Genomic DNA, 21,709 nt, shown 5'->3' with positions numbered 1-21,709 from the left:
TGGATCATAAAATAAGCTGAAAATCCTTCATATGAAAATTTTCTAACATGTGGTATCAAAGCATAAGGTTGAAGCTTATTTTATAAACCCATAAGAATTATTTTACATACTAGGATACCTTAATATATAATTAACCATTATGTTTTTTTTTTTTTTTCAAATTAGTAGTTACCAAAGTGACATTCAAATAATATGATTTCAATAGAATAAAAGGGAATTAAAGGTTTCAGTTTCATAGTGAATACCCATAACCAGGCATATCATGTCTAACCTCTTGTTCAATGAAACTGTGGTCATTATTGGCAAAGCCGACAGTTTTTCCTTTTCCCTTATTTGTTAGAAAAGAGTTGGAGCATTTGTTTTTTGTCCAGAACTTAATATGTTTTTAACATTTTGGTTGATTATAAATTTTGAAGGGAAAAAAAAAGTACTAATAACATTAAAGCCTATAAGGTGGTGTGGAGTAAAATGATGGTATGTCATTATCTAACTCAATGATGGAAATGATGATAATATATTATTCAATGTTTATCTAATGTTCTAGAGTTGAAGGGTTCCAATTTTCAAATAAAAAGGAATAAATTCTTAGTATGTTAGAATATTTATAATTAGATCTAATCCAATGGTGAAACTCAAAAGACGATTAACAAGTTTGACTCAGGAGATAGGTCTTACGAAAGTTATAAGTGTTCTCTAATTATGTTGATTAGGAACAATTTCAATTTCTTTTATCAAATACACTAATGGCAACTTTGATTATAAAGAAATACAATGGTTAAATGGTGTGAGGGAGCACATAATGGAAACTAGTGTATAAAATAAAGAAATCCATAAATGACTTAAAACAAACCTCTTACCAATGGTATCTTTAAGTTTTGGGATTCCATTATTTCTTTCGAAGGAAATAATGATGATGAGTGTATATCTAAAGATCAATGCTAGCAAGTTTGTATTTTTGACTTTATGTATGGATGATATTTCTTTAATTTCTATGAACTTTGTAACGTAGGACATAAAAGATGCATTATTATGTTCGGCATTGAAATTTGTCGTAGTAGGTTTAATAGAATATCTAATTTTTCTCTAAAGACCTATATTTTTTTTATTAAAAAAAAATCTTGTAAGGTTTAATATTTATAGCCCCCTATCGTAAAAAATTGCAGATTAATTGAAAATCAAATTTTTGCCAATGAAAGTGAATGAAAGCAAATGAAAATTATTTCGTACGCAATTTTTATTGGAAGCATGAATTATGCTCATGCATGTGTTTGCATCGATATTTTTTATGCATTGGAAGTTGGAATTATGTCATGACCTCTCTAGAAATTTGATTGAGGAATTTTATTTGAGATTTCGAGTGAATTTTATTTCAAAACCCACTAATAAATTATGTGATGATTTCTAATCTAAAACTAGTGTTTAAAAAAACCAAAATGCATAAAGTTTGGCTTCTGTTCTATAATTTATATATGTACACATTATTGAGATTGAAAGATGATGAAAAATATTTATGAAGTTTTGACATTATTGTGGGACTAGATTATGATATGAACATAACTGAATAGATCATATTCTTCTTCCTTATGAGATATCTAAATAAATACTAAGCATATGATATATGGAAGAGATTATGTTAGATAGTTTACATAAAATCGTTATGATCCGCCTTGGTTATTTGTTTAGTTAAGCGTATAAAATCAAGATATATTGAAATAATGGAGATGCATTGACCAAAATCATGAATCTCCTTTATTAGTGTATCATTAAGGAATGTATCACATTTAATCAAGATATATTGGCTTTGGAGGAAAGGAAAGGTCGAATGTATGTCTATGTCTACTTGATGGTTTGAGTCACTTGCGAATTTTTATATAAAGGATTTTTAGTTTCTCTCACCATGAAGACAATCAAGTTTGATTGAACCAAACATGAGACTAAGTGAGGGAAGAGAAGATCAAGTAATACTCCACATGATAAAGACTTGACCAATAGGAATAAAAGGAAAGAATAACTAATTGCATCGAAATTTGATTGTCTCTATGGAAATATCATAAGATATATTTTGAATTTCTTTTCTTATCTTTACTTGATCATAAATCATAAAATAAGCTGAATAGTCTTCTTATGAAAATTTTCTAACAGACTACATAATAAAAAGTATTCAATCTATCATTCCAATGCCAAAATAAAAGTCAGTAATCTCCAATATAAAAGTCAAATATTATAACTATTAAAATGACTTAAGAGAGACAACATGATCAATTTAGTTGAAATGTTAAATCTAACTTGAATAACAAATAGGGCACACTTTTCATGGATACAATATTAATAAAATAAGCACTAAATTACTGTCGGAATATAAATACGTTTTTTAAAGGGAAAAAAAAAAGTAACTAATGAGAACGAAGGTCTTCCTCAACACTCAATACACTCTGAAATCCTGACAAATGACCCGTTTCAAATTTACAATTGATAAAGAACAAAAAACCAAGAAAAAAAAAATTAAAAAAAACCTCCTAAAAATGTACGTCGACAGCAGGGTTCGAACCTGCGCGGGCGTAGCCCAACAGATTTCAAGTCTGTCTCCTTAACCACTCGGACATATCGACTTTGACGATCTGTCGAAGGTTTTTGTATTACCCAAAGCTATGCGGGTTGAACCAGTGAGTCTGTGAGCGAGCCATGTCGGACGAGGAGCATCACTTCGAGTCAAAGGCCGACGCCGGAGCCTCCAAAACCTACCTACCCTCAACAAGCCAGCACCATCCGTAAGAACGGGATACATCGTCATCAAAGGCCGCCCATGCAAGGTTGTAGAAGTTTCTACATCAAAGACTGGCAAGCATGGACATGCAAAATGCCACTTTGTTGGGATCGACATCTTCAGTTCAAAAAAGCTTGAAGATATTGTGCCCTCCTCTCATAACTGCGATGTTCCCCATGTGAATCGTACTGATTACCAACTGATTGATATTTCTGAGGATGGAATTGTGAGTTTGCTGACTGAGAGTGGTAACACCAAGGATGACCTCAGGCTCCCAACTGATGACAATCTGCTGACCCAGATCAAGGATGGTTTGGCTAAAGGGAAAGATCTGGTTGTGAGTGTGATGTCTGCAATGGGAGAGGAGCAGATCTGTGCTCTCAAGGACATTGGCACAAAGTAACTTCATACTGATCTGCAGATTGTTGTTGCACTATTAGAAAGATTTTTTAAAGAGCATTTACAGCCCGCCTCTCCCAGTCCGGGCACATATAGTCTGCCATTCAGTTTTATGTGGGGTTAGTATCAAAAACTACAATTACTGTTTTCTTAATGTGCCGTTGGTCTTTCTTGGAAAACTTGTCATCTAGATTTTTAATTAATACTTTTATGTTTTTTTGTCGAAAAAATATAAGTGAACGAACACAATAGTAGTTCTAAGAAGCGCCGTCTGTGGGAATCGAACCCACGACCACATGGTTAAAAGCCATGCGCTCTACCGGCTGAGCTAAGACGGCTTGCTTGAGGGGTGAATTGATTTTTGTCAATCAAAAAAACATCAGTAGTTCATGCGTTAGAACCAAGAGAAATCTCCAAAAAGATGAAATTACAGTTGATATTTTTAATTTATACTGAATATGACCTATTTTATGCTGAAAAAAGATGGAAGTATTGAAGCATGGGTAGCCAAAACTAGTGTTAAATTTTTTTTTTATCTTTTAATACAAGTTTTCAAAGTTATTTTAAATAGTTGATTAATATATGGAGATAGGTTCCATGATTCCATCACTTGATTCTTCATTCAATCCTAAGATTTGATTTTGTTGAGATATGGATTGAATAAATAAGATGGACAGCAGAATAAATACAACAAGTAAATGAAATATAATCATAACAAGAACAACAACAAGATTTACATGATTCGACAAAGCCTACATCCACGAAAGTAATGACACACAAATTTCACTATGAAAATCATAAAGTACACAATATACTTCTGAAATGATCACTCTCCAATCAATATATGCCCAGAATGACATATATAAAAGTCTCTCGGAGGTTTCCCTCCAATTATCCAACCACCCCAACATTCAAATTCAAAATTTTTTTAAAAAAACTGCTCGCAGTTTAGAACTTCTCATTGACGAGAATGGAGGATTCATCGACAAGACCAAGAAGAACACTCGTCGACGAATCATTCCACTCGTCGATGATCCTATTTTTCTACTCTCGGTATCTCAACAACTCTGAACTTTTGGGCCTCGCGGGATCTTCTCGTCGACGAGCACAGGACACTCGTCGATGAGTCCTTGCTGTCTCCTCTTTGATGATCACAAGACACTCGTCGACGAACCTTTGCTATGCTGCCCCTTCATGTTTTTCTTTCTTCTTTGTTTATGAAATTCAAAGTATAAGAGCCACACCATAAACAACAATTTTTACCTTGGCGATTATACGCTTCTTAGGAGAATCCTGAAAAACATGTTTAACTGCTCCACCTTGAACTTGAAACGCTTGGTTAGGTATGTCTCCTTTCTATCACTTGGAGACATGGAGTAAGTCCAAGCAATGCTTGAACTTTTTAGAAGTAACTGATTTTGTCAAAATATCTGCTGCATTTTCAGACGTATAAACTTTCACCAACATAAGCTCACCCAAAGCAATCAATTCCCAAACTATGTGGAATCTCACATCAATGTGCTTGGTTCTAGCATGATATATTTGATTTTTTGCCAAGTAATGACACTCTGACTATCACAATGCAGCACCACTCCATCTATTGTAACCCTAACTCTCTGACTAAATCAATAAGTCATAAGGCTTTCTTTGCAGTTTCGACAACTACCATATATTCCGTCTCAGTCGTGGATAATGCTACTAGAGATTGTACCATGGATCTCCAACACACGGGTCCTCCTACAAGGGTAAACACATGTCCCGTTGAAAACCTTCTATCATCCATATCTCCAGCATAATTAGCATCAACAAACCCCATAACTAAAGGACAACTCTGTTGCTTGCCAAACATGATGTCATATCCCAATGTACCCCATAAGTATCTAAGTATCCATCTAACGGCTTCCCAGTGCTGCCTTTCGGGATTAGAAAGGAGCTTACTTACCATGCTCACCGCATGGGCCAAATCTGGCCTCGTACACACCATGACATACATCAAACTCCCCACAACACTAGCAAAGGGGACCTTTGACATGTCCCGAATTTCCTCATTCGTACTTGGGCAATTTGCAGTAAACAACTTGAAATGATTAGCCAGAGGTGTACACACCGGTCTTGCATTAGTCATGCTAAACTTCCCCAACACCTTTTGTACATAACCGCCCTGAGATAACCATAACCTCCTTGCAGTTCTGTCACGGCGAATCTCCATCCCAAGTATTTTCTTGGTTGAGCCAAGATCCTTCATGTCAAAATTCTTATACAACATGTCCTTTAATTGATTCATCTCAGTTAAATCTTTTGCAGCTATCAACATGTCATCAACTTAAAATAACAAGAAAATAAGAGAACCATCCTCAGGCTTGTTCATATATACACAACAGTCATACTCACACTTTTTGTAGTCAATCTTGATCATGTAAGAATCAAACCGTTTATGCCATTGCCTTGGATACTGTTTCAGCCCATAAAGAGATTTCTTCAACCTACAAACAAAATTTTCTTTTCCCGGTTCAATGAATCCCTCTGGCTATACCATATAGATTTGTTCCTCCAAGTCACCATGAAGAAACGTCATCTTCACATCTATTTGTTCCAAATGAAGATCATAGTGGGCTACCAACCCCAACACAATTATGATAGAAGTATGTCGGACCACTAGAGAAAAGATCTAATCATAATCTATCCCCTTTTTCTATGAGTATCCTTTTGCCACCAACCGTGTTTTGAACTTCTCTCCTTTTTTTTTTTTAAAATTGCTTCCTTCTTCCTATATACCCATTTGCAACCTATCGATCTCTTCCCATCTGTGAGCTCCACCAAATATCAAGTTTGGTTATGTAGTGATTCCATCTCCTCAATCATTGCACTTATCCACCTATCTTTCTCCTGGTCGTGCACTGCCTATTAAAATGTAGTTGGAACTAGTAATGAAAGCATAAGATACTAATTCTTCAAATCCATACCTTATTGGAGGCCTAATAGTGCACCTAGATGTCCATATAGGAATATCGTTGACTTGTTGGTTTCCTGAGTTAGAACTCCCTACAACCATAGGACCATGATCATTTTTGTTGCCTTGAGCTTCCAACTCCACCTGCACAACATGTTCATCACTGTCCCAGCTTTTTGGCTCCTGTTTCTGTTCATCATACTCTCGAGTATGGTTCACTATAGCCTTTTCATCAAAGACTACATCCCTACTGATCACAACCTTATTTGCCATTAGGTTTCATAGCTTGTACCCCTTCACACCCTCTGGATATCCCAAAAAGATGCAACGACAAGACTTTGGATCAAGCTTAGACCTCTCCTCACCAGATTCGTGAACATAGGCTGGACACACAAATACCTACAATTCGGAGTAGTCTATTGCATTTCCCGTACAAACCTCTTTTGCCACTCTACCCTTTAGTGACTCCCTTGGTGATTGGTTTATCAAAAAATAAGTTATACTCACTGCCTCGATCTGGAAGTTCTACGGTAGCCCTATATTTAATCTAAGACACCGAGCCCTTTCATTAAGAGTCCGGTTCATTTGTTCTACCACGCCATTTTGCTGAGGTGTCTGACGAACTGTAAAGTATCTTTTGATGCCCTGCTCCACACAAAACTCCATAAACCGAGAATCAGCATACTCGATCCCATTATCCGACCTTAAGAATTTGATTCTCCTCCCTGTCAGGTTTTCCATTTCAGCCTTCCAAATCTTAAACTTGGAAAACGTACTTGATTTGTGAAGCATGAAGTAAACCCAAACCCTCCATAAGTAATCATCAATGAACCTCACGTAATACACATGTCCACCCTTTGATGCAATTCTAACTGGACCCCAAACATTTTTATGCACATAATCAAAAATACCCTTTGTCTTGTGTTTAGCTTATCTGAACTTTGTCATGTTATGTTTTCCAAGAACACAAAACCTACAAAATTTCAACTGACATGATTTCAAGCCCTTCAAAAGTTTTCTCTTGTGTAATTCTTTCATGTCGTGTTCTCTCATATGCCTAAGGAGCATATGCCACAAGACGGTCTCATATAATTCAACATCTATGGTTGCAACTCTACCTACAATGGTAGTTCCCTGCAATGTGTAGATATTCACATCTAGTTTCTACCCTTTCATTATAGTTAGATTACCCTTCCATATCGTTAGAATTCCACCTTTGTACTTGTAATTAAAGCCATTACAATCCAAAGTACCAAGTGATATCAAACTCTTCTTCAATTCTGGTATATGTCTTACATTACACGTTCTTACAGCACCATTAAACATTTTTATCTTTACATTTTCTATATCAATGATCTGGGAACAGACATCATTACCCATAAGAACTAATCCAGAATTCACTAACCTGTAAGTGTTGAACCACTCCTTGTTCGGAGTCATGTGATAAGAACATGCCAAATCAAGTATCCAAGAGTCCGTTAGATTATCCGACTCCATTGAAACTGATAGAACATCACCATCACTGCATGTTGAACCTCCTTCTTGAATAGCATTCACAGATTTTGAAGTACCCTCATGTTTCTCAGAATTTCCCTTCTTCCAATTAGGGCACTCCGGTTTCACATGCCCTTTTTTACTACATTTATAACACCGCATTTCTTTCTTTTTCTTGGATTGATTTCGGGATTTCTGACTCAATCCATGTTTGGATTTTCCCTTGCCTCGTTCGTTATTACCCTTTACCACAAGTACTTCTCCTTCAACACATATTTTCAATCTTTGATGAAAATTTAGCAAAATACTTGTTGCCTCTTCTAGATCAAGAGTTTCTTTTCCCCATGTAAGAGTGGTCATAAGATTTTCATAGGTATGAGTCGAGGGCAAAGAGTTTAACAACATCAAAGCTTTGTCATCCTCATCAAACTTAACATCAACTCTCATCAAATCACTAATAATTTGATTGAAAGCATTAATGTATTGATCTAAGTTTGATCCTTTAACCATCTTAAGTCAATACAAACGTTGCTTAAGAAACAGTTTATTATTGAGAGATTTGGACATGTATCGGCTCTTTAACTGTCACCATATAGCCACTGGAGAATCCTCCTCCATCACCCGATAGAGTACTTCGTCGTCCAAGTACAAGCGTATTGTAGAAGCAGCCTTTGCTTTCAAATCTACCCATGTTGCCTCATTCAGTCCTTCCGATTGAGTATCAAGTAGAGCCTTAGTCATTCCTTGTTGCACAAGAATGTCTTTCACTCTCTTCTGTCAAAAATCAAAGTTCCCGGTTCCATCAAATTTGACGATGTCAAATCTTGCAGAAGACGATCCCGATGTCATAACAACAATCGCTCTGATACCAATTTGTTGAGATATGGATCGAATAAATAAGATGTACAACGGAATAAATACAACCAGTAAATGAAACAAAACTAGAACAAGAACAACAACAAGATTTACGTGGTTTAGTAAACCCTACATCCACGGAAGTAATGACACACAAATTTCACTATGGAAATCACAAAGTACACAATACACTTATGAAATGATCACTCTCCAATCAATATATGCCCAGAATGACATATATAATAGTCTCTAGGAGGTTTCTCTTTGATTACCCAACCACCCCAAAGTTCAAATTCAAAATTAAAAAAAAAAAAAAAAATTGTTCGCAGCCCAGAACTTCTCGTCGATGAGAACGGGAGGTTCGTCGACGAGACCAAGAAGAACACTCGTCGACAAATCATTCCATTCGTCGATGATCCCATTTTTCCGCTCTCAGTATCTCAGCAACTCTGAACCTGTGGGCCTCTCAGGATCTTCTCGTCGACGAGCAGAGGACACTCATCAACGAGTCCTTACTGTCTCCTCATCGACGATCACAAGACACTCGTTGACGAATCTCTGCTGTGCTGTCCCTTCATGTTTTCTTTCTTCTTTGTTTATGAAATCCAAAGTATATTCAGCGAGCGTTGAAATTTTACAAAAACTTAACTTTTAAGAAGTTATTATTGTTCATTGGAAGGCTCACTAAGATTAGATTTACAGTAGAAGTTCATCCCTATTTTCACCTAAGGTGAAATTGAAAGTTAATATTCTGGTAACATATTCAAGAAGAAGAAACAGTATGCTGCCCATGAAATACCATATATCATACCTCTACAAACACACATGGGATTTGTCCTACTTATATATATATATATATATATATACTATCTTTGACAATTTTTAAAGAGTCATTGGACAAGAAGCGTGCGAAAAATATGGAAATAATGTCAAATTACCTTTAAATTTATTAATTTGTCAACTTGCCCATTACTTGAAACTTTTAGTTTAACCATAAATCTATGTAAAGGAAAAGATATTGTGGCGTATGACGCGCAAAAATAATAATAAATCTTAGAAACTATTTTAATTTTTTTTTCAATAGTAGAGAAATGCATCACACAACCCTAATATGAACATGGATTTGCCCTAGCCTGTCAGTGCTTTGGCTTAAAAGAAATAATCACAGCACAAGAACCCAGTCGCCAGGCAGCCAGAATGAAATGGTTTTTAAGATTCTAGGGCATAAAAGAAAGATTCAAATTAAGAAGCCAGTTAGGAACTGTTGTAAGTCGGGGCACATCAACATTTCCATGCTGCAGAAGAGAAAAGATCATACATAATACATTACACTGGACTCTTGGCAGCTAGAATGAAATGGTTTTTAAGATTCTCGGGCATAAAAGAAATATTCAAAAAAGAAAAGCCAGTTGGAACTGTTTTAAGTCTGGGAACATCAACATTTCCATGCTGCAGAAAAGAAAAGATCATACATAATACATTACACTGGACTCCTGGCAGCAAGAATGAATTGGTTTTTAAGATTCTAGGGCATAAAAGAAAGATTCAGATAAAGAAGCCAGTTAAGAACTGTTTTAAGTCTGGGAACATCAACATTTCCTTGCTGCCAAAAAGAAAAGATCATACACAATACATTACACTGGACTCTTGGGAAGGTACAAAACCATGCAAAAATATGAGATCGACTCAAATTTCAATTCATGCAACTAGTTACATCAAATTCTTACTTCAATCAAACTGCATTGTTAGGAAAACAAAATCATCAAAACAAAATGGCTAGGATTGACAGCGATCTTTATTGACGTTTTAATATACAAAATGCACGCGTTTCCCCTCTGTTGCTGAGCTGCTGCTACCTTTCATACTTTTGACTATACCAATCTCTATAATACAAACACTGATATCTAGGGTAAAACAAAAAAAAACCAAAAAGTGGAAAAATAAAATAAAATAAAAGATCTCTTGAAGTGATGGCAAGTGTTATTCTTACATGGGGCAGATGATGCTGCCCCGGAGAGCTTCTATGATACAACAGAGTGCTGGATCAATGGATCCCTCCCAGTCCCTTTTCCAAGCAGCAGTTACAGATCCGCAGTACTTCTAGGGAGAGTGTTTGCTTGCAGGTGGTCCTCAAATTAAAGACCTCAATGCAAGGAGGATGGAGAATGAGATGAGATCAACATTACAAGATAAAATGAATACTCGTGCCATCTGGCTCATAGAGCGATCAAGGGATATTCAATCCCCACCAAATCAGGCATTTGCTTGTATATACACGGTGTTGACAAAACAAAGAATTTTCCTGGAGAAATTTCAAACAGGGTAAGTCAGTGAATGGGTAAAACTAACGAAAGCATTTTGAAGAGTACAACAAAAGTTAGGAAATAATTCTGATGGACAGTTGCAAGGAATGGTGGAAAGACGGGAAGTTGCTTCATCCAATGGAAAGGATAGCCATTGGATACAAAAATTTCTGTTATTCAACCTTTCCCTCCTTTCCAAACGCAGTGTTAGCAGAACAAGTAAAATGAGTGAACCAAGCATAATAACTTAGGATAAAAAACTAAATAAACAAACAAAATAGAGTACTCACTCTCGGGCAAAATCTTTCAACCCGTTTTAGCATCCAAAGCACCTGGAAACAAAGGTGCTTGTGTGCTTATACGTCATCAAAGAAAAGCCTCGATGAGTTATCACTATTGATTCTGACTAGAAGCTGATTGGAAAAAACGTGATACTTCCTGATAAAGTTGTTCAGCTTCAAATGGCTTTGAGACATATCCATCCATTCCACATCTCAAGCATTGCTCATGCGTAGCCTGGATCACATCTGCAGTCATGGCCAATATGGGCACACGCCAATTTGTAACATTCTCATAAGCTTCAGCAGAGACTTCTCCAAATTGAATGCAATCGTTAGTCTTTTGTTCCATGTCCCGAATTGCCTTTGTAGCATCAAACCTGAGGGGAAGGAAAGTCAGTAATTTTAAATATTCAAAGTGACTGTTATTAACATCTCACTGTATAAGCATAAACAGAAAATAATACAAACAAGATCATCATTTGACTGTCTTATTATTATTGAACAATTGAACAAAGATAAATTTTCTGATGAAAATAACTATCATTGCATGTCAGGCAGCCCCATAAGACATCCAATGAAGTATTTTTGAAATCAACATGCACATTCTAAATTCATCCTTCTTCCCTAAATCCAAAAACAAAACTATATATATATATATATATATATATATATATATATATATATAAATTAAAAAATAAAAATAAAAATTGGGACCAATAAATAACACATACCCATCCATTTCTGGCATCTGGATATCCATGAAGCAGGCATCAAAGTGATGAGGGGGCTTAAGCAATTTGATTGCCTTTTCTCCACTCTCTGCACAGACCACATCAGCACCATACTTCTTCAAGGCACCAGCAGCCACTTTTAGGTTCACAGCATTGTCATCTACAACTAGAATTTTTCTTCCCCGAAGAAGATGGTGGAGAGATAAGCTTGGAATTTCTCCATTGCGACAAGTCCCCTTGTTCCCTACCCCCATTGCTGCTTGTAGAGATGCAGCTAGCATGCTCGCCCTCAGGGGCTTTCTGATGACAGTAGGGATATAAGCACCAGAAGTGGCTCCAATGGGAGGTGTAAAGCTGACGGAATTAGCCAGAATAAACAGTTTTGGAGGAACCCCATGACCAGGTTTTCTCAATTCATTGACAAAGAGAGTAGAGGAACCCATATCCTCATCCCATATTTCTTGTTCAACAAGGACCATATCAACCTTTTTATTGCTGCTGCTTATGCTGGAGAAACCTTGATGCAAATCAGAAGCTACTTCAACATGGATTCCAAGCCGTTGTATATGATATCTTGAAGCCTTGGCCCTAACAGATCTAGGGTCAATAACTAATGCCGTCATGCCCTTAAATTCTGAGGAAACAGGGCTAGACTGGTTGTTGATTTGCTGGCTCTTATAGTCATTTGAATTGAAGCAGCCATTAGAGAAGACAACTGTAAAGGAAAAGGTGGAACCAATTTTAGGCATGCTCGCAAACCCAATTTCCCCATTCATGAGACCAACCAAACATTTGCTTATGCTTAACCCAATACCCGTGCCCCCATGTTTCCGTGAAATTGAAGGACCCACTTGCATAAAGGGAGTGAAAACACGAGGTTGGGCCTCTAATGGGATCCCTGAACCAGTATCCTCAACGGATATAATTAGATTAACGGAATCAGAGCATGATGAGAAAGGATGAATAAGTCCTTCCTGATTGAAAATTTTGAATTCTCTCCAGCTTTGGCATCTATCTGCAACAGGCAACCCACTCAGGGTCTTCTTAGATGATGACTCCATCCCAACATCTACTGAATTCATCACCTCCTCAACAAGGTGGACAGTAACGAATATATGTCCTTTCTCTGTAAACTAGAAATCGAAGATAATATCAGATTTTTCATCATTAGTTTTTTCCAAAAAAAGAAAGAGCAAATGAAAAATCTCATGGAGAATCAAACAAAATTTGTGAGTCTGCATTTACAACTCCAGTAAAGACAATTTCTTGAACAACTTCACAAATGATAAAGCTCACCTGAAAGTTAAAACAGTTATTCTAGCTGTTTGTTCCGGAATAAGGGTAGAAATTCCAATCAACAGAAAATAATAGGGCAGAAAGAAGAAAGAAAATAATATTGGCTCCCATGTTTGACCATGCTTATCTCTTTCTTCCAATAGAAAAACTTCCAAGAAATATTTAATATGGCCTCAAATATTTTCCTTATATTCAACAAAATCTGAGAACCTGCTTACTTTAATTGAGTTCCCCATGAGATTGGTAATGATCTGCCGAAATCTTCCTGGATCACCAATTAACACTTCCGGAACTCGACCAGAGATGTAAACCGCCAACTGTTCATCCCAAAACATTTGAAAATGCAAATTCCAGAGGTCCAAACATCAGAACATGGACTTTCAAAGCAATGAATATCACATGTAAAGGAAAACAACTTGTTACCTCCACTCCTTTTTCCTGGGATTTTCCAGAAAATAGTGACAAAACATCATCCAAAATTGCCCGAAGATCAAACCGCACCGCCTCAAGTTCAAGCTTACCAGATTCAATCCTTGCCTGGTCCAAAACCTCATTTATAAGTGAAACCAGAGCTCTCCCACTTGCTTGTGCAGTCCTGACATAATCTCGTTGAGTTACATCAAGATCAGTGTCCATGAGCATATCCAACATTCCTGCAATCATTTTTCTTCATTGTAAATTCTTTCCTGCTAAAGATAAGGAGATAAATAGAAACTGATTCAGAAGAGATGACGAGCAAACCTAAAACACCATTCATAGGGGTTCTGATCTCATGAGAAACAGTGGCAAGAAACTACAGAAAGTTGGAATTTTGTTAAAACTACATAGATATAAGAGGTCAAAACCTAAATAAAATTTTAGAGAGTAAACTCAAAGGATCAAATACCTGTGATTTTGCAATGTCAGCAGCCTCAGCCCGTCTTTTGAGCTCCATCATCTCATGGTAATCGTCCTCAACTCTGGCAATTCTATTCATAGTTGCATGGAATATATGCCCAAGAAGCAATGCAATCACAAGGATGCCAACTGAAGTAGCTATTGCCATCCATGGCCACGGTGGCCTTTGTTTGAATCTGTGTCAATAAGCCACCACTTTGCATCAAAATCATGAAAAATTGGGTGTGATTCCTCAGAACTACAAGCTTCTCTTGTTCATTTAGTACCGATGTTTTAAAAGGCACAATTGAGGCCTGTCTGAAGACGAGGCATGCCTATTATGCCTTGTGGATCAGTCAAGATACCAAATCCCAAAAAGGCCAAGGCATTAAACACTGAAGTTTGTGCATTTGTACAGAAGCCATGCCTTTTGCGCCTTTTTAGACAGGGCTTGTGCATTTCAGGTGTATAAATTTCAAGTTAGATTTGCCTAGAAAATTTTTACTAGATGTTGTATGAAAGGGAGGATGTACTATGAGTTGATTTCTAAAACTCTTAAAACGTCAAACTTTCCAAAATAATTGAGAGTTGCATCTTTGAACTTTGTAATGTTATAGCTTTGTCGTCGCATGATTTACATAATGAAATCAAGTAAGTATTTTTGAACGATCATCACCACCTCAAAAGGCTTACGCCTCAACATCTTAAGGTTATGCCTCGCCTCTTAAGTGTTAAAATACCCAGCCTTTTCCTTTAAGAACATTGTTAAGTACCAACTACCCAACATAGCATACCATATCAAGTCTTCCATTAGATATATAAAAGAGATTTCCCCACTTTGGTGTATGCTTATTATTATTCTAAAATATTCCAGTATAAATATTAGTTAAATGGAAAAACAAATGGTAATATAGGAAAACTACAATGTACATTTTCACTAATCCAAAACTACTTATATGTATTATTTAACACATAATATAAACAATGAACTCATAATTAATTCATAACTACCAATACAACTCTTCTGTTGGTATCTACTTTTTAACATCTTAAAACATTGCTGACTAACATAGAAAAATAATTTAATTAAATTATAAAAATAGATAAATAAATGAAAAAAAATTAAATGAAGACATGTAAACGTGATGACTAGTTTCATGGAAAAAAATAAGGGTGAAATTACTACTATAGTCGTTCCAAGTGAATTGACAGAACCAGCTTTCCTGGTTACACTGCATCTCAACATGGGAAGCTGACTTCTGAACTAATGAATTAGAAAGGCTCCCAAATTATTTAATAGCAGAGAAGAGCTCCATTGATCACCTGCATCGCATCTCATGCTTTCTGAATGGATCCCCAAAGTTAAGGCCGCTAACATGCTCCAACCCATCCTCATAAACGGTGGAACCATACATGCTGATTGGGTTTGAAAGATTGGTGGTATCATACACATTCACAAGGACAGTTTGTTTGCTCGCAAGCTGCTGAAGTAACTTCTCCACAAGAGATTCAACATCAAAGATTCCACCAAGGTACCTGTTTGGTATTGGTGCAGAGGAAAAATCAGAACTTTCACGGCTAATTTTTATTTTAGTAAAATTTCCATTCATGATTGTCATGTACAAGCCATTTGAACATCACACTGGTGACTGTTTCACAGGCCATACACAGGGCTAATGATGTTCTCAATAGGATCAGCCCCACGTACAAGGGCATGGTATGCTATTCTTTAAAACGACATCATACTAAAAGATTAATTTAGTGAAACATTATTTAAAAGTTCTCAATCATTCTGTCAGCGAAAAAAGACATACCCGTCCGTAGCTTGAATTCTCTCTTCTGGGGTTACATTTGGAGGGAGATCTGTCTTGTAAACAGCAAATGTCAGTATGACTCCAAGACGGTTTGATTTGATCAGCCTGAAAGGGGCAGTAAGGGCCCCTTTTCCTGAAGCTCTTGCACGCAAAATATTCTCACGATCTTCCTATTGGGACAAAGTTCAAATCATGATTGGCAAGATTATAACTTTTTTTTCCGTTTTACTAAAGCACCATTATCATTCACCAAATGTTAATGAGAAGCTTTATATATAAGAAATAACTGTCAAAAGGCGAGTTTAGCCCAAAAATTATCAGATTATTACGAACTGCAAATATTAAAATGGGCATGACAATGTGTCTGGATTTTAACCACATGACACATTTAATTACAAAAGTTTCAAGATACTTTTGACATCAACAATGGACAAGCAAATTAAATCATAGCCAACATGAGAAAGAAAAAATTAACCTTTCCTGTCAGCATATCAACAGAAATCACATGAGAAACAGTATCCTGTGCAAAGATAACAGGAGCATATTCTTCCCGGATTGGTGATGGGTTCAGATTGTCTGTGGAATGGTCAGCCTTGTGAACCGGGGTTTGCTCAAAAAAATTCATCTTCTTAATGTTCCAGCCTTGTTGCTTCTCAAACTGTTCCCTCTCCGAATGGAGCACCCTGGCCGCATACGCCACACCGCTTGTGAGTGGCCTCTCAAAAGCAGTTCTCTCCGTGTACCTTGCAAAAGTCCTCTAGAGGTTCAGAAAGTTAGTTTTGCTGACCGGATACTGGAGATAAAGTGTAAAATGAACTCAGATCTGGTTCTGGGTTCTGCCAAATGCAACCGTATTAAGATTCCAAACTGGAACACAATTCAAATTCTCCAAACTATATTTGTTAGACTCAGAACCATATGCAGACTAGGCTAAATTAAGGCAATTAAGCACTGGAATTAACTACAGGCAAGGAGCTACACAATTTGCACCTTAAGTACATAATTAAGGAACTCAGACCGAGAATAACCCAAATTTGATTCAGGATTAAGCTAAATGCATCGAAAATAGAACTAAAAGGGTCAAACAGAACCAATCAATTCCTGAAAGCAGAGAAATATTCTAATTTAGTAACCTACATGGGTCAAAGATGAAGGACCAAGTTTACCTGATCTATAGCAGACGGCTTCTTGCCATAGTGAAAAGTTGCAACCAAAATTGACATGGCCTGGAGATGGTTCATGCTCACAATAAACTGATCCTGCAACATCCTAGCCCTCTCATCACACATGTTTGCTAGGGTTTCTTTCCTCTTCTCAGTAGCTTCGCAGCTCATGACCCAGAAGATCCAGAGGCAGCCGAGGATCCAAGCAACAACCCAAATAAATAGAAGCTCCCTCCACCATGTCTTCCTAACTCTCTTAGACCCTAGATACTGAAAGTAGTGATGGTGGATCTTACAGATGTTGTCAGAGATCTTCTCCCACCAGTTCAGCCACATCTTCCCTCCATCACCGAGCAAACCAGGCTTGATGTCTGTGACTCCACCATTATTGAACCAGTTCATGGAAATCACAGATACAATCCGGTAACATAACATCAAAAGAAGATGCCCCACCTTCAAGCCAAATCCAAACACATGAAGAAAACTCATCAACAACAGTAACCTAAACAGGTTAATCTTGAAACTTTACCAAGATAGGTTGGGCCTCACTTCTGGGTTTCAAGAAGATTTAAAAAAAAAAAAAAAAAGAAGGGGGGGGGGGGGGGGAACAGTACTATCAAATCTACAGAAACTGTCCAATTAGACCCAACACAGGGAAAGATCCAAATTTCGGTGGTAATAAGCAGCAGCAGCAAGAAGAACAGCTCTAAACACTTCCAAAATCACTTCGGACAACCATATAGCCAAAAGGGTACACAGCTTCACAATCAGAAAGCCGGAAGTCCCAAAATCAAGGAGAGTAAAGAAACACCCGTGTTCCAATTTTCTTGTAATCCAAACAGAGTTTGGTGTTATCCTGAAGCAGAAGAAGAAAGGAGGGCGATAGTGAACCAAATTCAACAGCCAACAGAGATTCGAAATTTCAGTTAGCAAATCACAAACAGAGGCACAAGCAGACCTAACAGGGAATCTAACACCAAATCCAGCTTAAGAGGGTTCTTAAATCCTGAAATCAAACATGAAGAAAATAAAGCATGTGGGTATTACGGTTTGACTCTGAAGTAAGCTGGTGTGTGGAGATCGAGGAGACATAGAAACAATACAGGAAAGAAAGATAAGATGGTAATAGTAGAAGAAGAAGAAGATGATGATGATGATGAAAAAGAAGCTAAGAAGACCGGATTCATAGACAGTAGGAATGAAAGAATCTGTTAAAGCAAGATGAGAGGAATTTGGTGGTAGAAATGTGTGCTACCACAGCCCATTATCTTTATCCACTGGAAAATAAAATTTTTAAAACTTGCTTTTTCCAAACATTATACCCAATACACAAATATAATTACATATACATCTAAATAAATATATATATATGATTTTATCATAATTTTTTTAATCATAATTCTTAAATTCATGTATGAAAAGGTAGTCACACTCCGCAAAAAACAGAGCCTTTTTTTTTTTTTTTCGCAACTTTGTGTTCACATCCCTATCCGGCCATGCCGGTAGACAGCTTGTACACGCTATCTAGCTCTAGCCCCCCTCCCCTGTTCTGCTCTACTGGTATGTGTGTATGGGTAGCTGTACTTTTGTTGACAAAAGTGACCTTGCATGGAGATCGAATTATCAGAAAATGACATTTTCTTCCGCCATGGAAATGCCCCTCTGAAGCTCACTGCTTTTCCGGAATTGCCCATGGAACATGACAAGGGAGTCAAAAAGCGCATGTAGGAGATAAGCCCCCGCCCCTACCACCACCCTCTCGCCCATGATAGAAGCCTCTCGAGGCGTTATTGTGTTTTACCCCTCCCTTCTCTCCTGACTCCCTCTCCCTGTTTGTGGATCCCAAAGGTAGTGTTTGGTTACAGTCCCAACTTTAACCACGGCGTAATTAGGCATAATCGCACAAAGTTATAAGCATAATTATTTTTTTTGTATCATTGGAACTATTTATTTATTTAAATTTGTTGAGTACGTCACCACTATACATTTGGTAAATTATATCAGATAAAATGTAAAGTATTATTGTAAAGTTTTGCAAACTATTGTTTATTATTATTTTTATTTATTTATGAATATTAAAGTAATTATTTTTATTATATTTATAACTTTAACTCAAATATGATCAGACCTGGTTATCCTATCTTATCATTTAAAAGCATTCATTAATTGAAAAATCTTTTTTGGTAAAAGATAATGACATCCCTTGATATTTCATAATTTAAGAGACCTCTCCTAAGGTTTCAAAAATCCTAAGAACCTCCTCTAAGGCTTGTAAAAATGATATAAACCTCCTCTTGTTGTAAAATGTGTATATTATATATGCGGATGACTATCTTGAGAATATGTTATAGCTTTTTGTATGCTCACATAATGGTTCATTATGGAATTAACTTTTGGGATGCCAATATTATCTTTACCTATATAAGGACATGTTTTACAACCAAAATGGAGATAAAAAAAAAAAAAATGATGATTAGCAACATCTAGTTCCTGAAGAACTAGACTGCTGAATTTCTATAACTTAAAATTTTTTTACTTTAATTTTTTTTTATAATTTTCTCTTTATTTCATGTACAATACGTTATCAGCTTGATCAAGTCTCTAATGATATAACAGAATCTTATAAGTTTCATTGGTATTATTTCAAGGTAAGAATCTTGTTTTTTTTTTTAACATTTGTTATCCATATAACTTTAGTTTTTTCTTTTATCAAACTATATTTATGTAGAGACATGAAGGAATTATATTGACTAAATAATAAAAGGAGAAAGAAAGGAAATTGTAATTGGAATTTCAACAGGGGTCCCGTCGACAAACACGCTTGAGGGGATCATTGACAGGGACACGTGTCTCGTCGACAAGAAATTACCGAGAGACTATTTTCAGCTCTGAATTTTGTCGACGAGGATTATCCATTCATCGACGAATTTCCTTCGTGACCTCATCGACGAAGTGATGTGGCTCATCAACGAGTGTAGGTGTATAAATAGCCTAAACTTGATTTTTCCTGTAGAAATTTCGCCAAAACTCTCTCTCTCTCTTTCTCTTGTTCGTCCCTTCCCCCTTCTCTCTAAGATTCTGGGTCGGATTCTTACCGGTTTGACGATCTGAGACCACCACGACACTCTTGGGAAAGTTCTCTTTAAGTCAGAAATTTCGCCAAAACTCACACACACTCTCTCTCTCTCTCTCTCTCTCTCTCTCTCTCTCTCTCTCTCTCTCTCTCTCTCTCTCTCCTGTTCGTCCCTTCCCCCTTCTCTCTAAGATTCTGGGTCAGATTCTTACCGGTTTGACGATCTGAGGCTACCACGACACTCCTGGGAAAGTTCTCTTTAAGTCTGCTAGAATGGATCATTGGTAGGGCTAACTTGAACTCCATCCCAAATTCAAGGTAAAACTTTTTATTTAGTATTTGACTTTCTCATAGTTGTAGGAAATGTAATACTCAAAAAAATACTGAAATTTTGTTCAGAGAGATATTGTTTTCAGGGTGTTGAAAGGGGAATCCTACGGTGTAGGACTACACATTATAGGAGCTTTTCAGTAGTCAGGTAAGCGAGTAAACTAAAGCATTAATTTTCCATGAAAATTATTATTATTATTATTATTTACTAGTAGATTTATGTTCAGAAAGTATGTATTATATATAAGCATATTTGTAGAAATGTATATTTGGGAAAATACTGCTGTTACACGGAAATATGTATTTTTAGTATGAAATGTTAGGAAATATGATTTCAGAACAGAATTCATGATTTTATTCAGTATTATGTGGCATGAATATTATTTTACGCATATTGTATTATGTTAAGTCAATTTTACAAAAGAAGCATGTTTAAGTTATTTTCAGGAATAACATGTTAAAACAATAAATTATGATTTCAGAATATATATATATATATATATATATATATATAAAATAAACTATACATTCATAGCAGTATTTATGAAATGTTTGACACCAGGTCGTGATTGATAGCCGGTGCAAGGCTGTTAATTATGCATGTGTAGTGATCCTAGAAAAAATTAAAATTAAAATTAAAAAAAATTAAAAATTATTATTTAAAAAATTTTAAATTTTAAATTAAAATAACTAAATAAATAATTAATATTATTAATTAAATAATATAATATAATAATATTATAATATTATAATAAAATATTTGTTATATATATATGTTAAGTTATCCTGAAGGATCTTTTGATCCTTTAGGAAGTCTTCTTCTTTTTTTTATCTCTCTGCGAACAAAAAGCAACTCCTTCACGCAGCTTTGTTTCCCTTCTCTCCCACTCTCCTCCATCTCGTCTACAATATTTGGTCGATCAGAAATCTGGAAAAACCATTGGGCTCTGCTCGCCGCCACCGACACTTCTACTGGAGCGGATTTGTCGTGGGAGCGGCGTAGGCATATCTCCTTGGGTAAGACCAATTCTCAAACTTACCTCAATTTCTCTTAAACTATAAGCCCAATTAATGAACGGAAATTATCTACAAATTCGTGGGGAGATTCTCTACAATCTAGTTGGAGCAGGTTTTCGAATGGGAGCTCCGGGGTACCAATCCTAAATCGGGGGTAAGTTTAATAATTTAAGCTTTATTAGGCTATTTAGGGTATTCGGAGCTTAGGGAAATTTTAGGGAAAGTTACTATAAGGTTTGTGATGAGTAATGTAGTGAAGTTTGAATTTCAGGGTTTCAGAGGTTTTTGAACGCCTGGGGCGTAAGTCGGGGTGTTATCGGGTTTTTCAGGAATTAGGTAAGGGGATTAAGTTAAGTCAGAATT

General features: G+C 36.3%; 1 protein-coding gene, 2 non-coding genes and 1 pseudogene across 4 annotated transcripts; 1 reads left to right on the top strand and 3 right to left on the bottom strand.

The window, feature by feature from the left end:
- Positions 1-2,527: 2,527 nt before the first annotated feature.
- On the bottom strand, positions 2,528-2,609 carry TRNAS-UGA (transfer RNA serine (anticodon UGA)). Its single transcript has one exon. It is a non-coding gene; the product is annotated as a tRNA-Ser (tRNA).
- Positions 2,610-2,682: 73 nt separating this feature from the next.
- LOC131144768 (eukaryotic translation initiation factor 5A-2-like) lies at positions 2,683-3,240 on the top strand (annotated as a pseudogene).
- Positions 3,241-3,428: 188 nt separating this feature from the next.
- TRNAK-UUU (transfer RNA lysine (anticodon UUU)) lies at positions 3,429-3,501 on the bottom strand. The gene has a single exon. It is a non-coding gene; the product is annotated as a tRNA-Lys (tRNA).
- Positions 3,502-10,227: 6,726 nt separating this feature from the next.
- On the bottom strand, positions 10,228-18,414 carry LOC131144767 (histidine kinase 3). 2 transcript variants are annotated; one of them, XR_009133906.1, is made up of 11 exons: positions 16,930-18,414; positions 16,239-16,520; positions 15,764-15,933; positions 15,273-15,485; positions 13,960-14,146; positions 13,815-13,866; positions 13,497-13,726; positions 13,292-13,390; positions 11,778-12,910; positions 11,056-11,423; positions 10,228-10,764 (listed from the first exon to the last, which is right to left on the bottom strand). XR_009133906.1 is itself a non-coding variant. In XM_058093619.1 (10 exons), exons 1-10 carry the CDS (start codon positions 17,413-17,415, stop codon positions 11,159-11,161), a joined length of 3,117 nt encoding a protein of 1,038 aa, XP_057949602.1. In that variant the 5' UTR covers positions 17,416-18,345; the 3' UTR covers positions 10,228-11,158. The 2 variants fall into 2 exon arrangements, 1 of the variants encoding a protein (XP_057949602.1); XM_058093619.1 differs by having other exon boundaries at positions 10,228-11,423; positions 16,930-18,345.
- Positions 18,415-21,709: the final 3,295 nt, after the last annotated feature.

This window comes from Malania oleifera, chromosome 12, assembly GCF_029873635.1.
Source record: "Malania oleifera isolate guangnan ecotype guangnan chromosome 12, ASM2987363v1, whole genome shotgun sequence".
Classification (NCBI taxonomy): domain Eukaryota; kingdom Viridiplantae; phylum Streptophyta; class Magnoliopsida; order Santalales; family Ximeniaceae; genus Malania; species Malania oleifera.
Note: the sequence above shows the minus strand (reverse complement) of the source record. Positions and strands in the feature narration are given on the sequence as shown.

Excerpts from the sequence above, each read along its gene's own strand:
- LOC131144767 (XM_058093619.1), bottom strand. The coding sequence starts at position 17,415 with ATGAGTTTTCTTCATGTGTTTGGATTTGGCTTGAAGGTGGGGCATCTT. Across the intron at positions 15,934-16,238 it reads TTGATATGCTGACAGGAAAG|GAAGATCGTGAGAATATTTT; the intron begins GTTAATTTTTTC and ends TTGTCCCAATAG. Across the intron at positions 11,424-11,777 it reads CAGATGCCAGAAATGGATGG|GTTTGATGCTACAAAGGCAA; the intron begins GTATGTGTTATT and ends CCTTCCCCTCAG.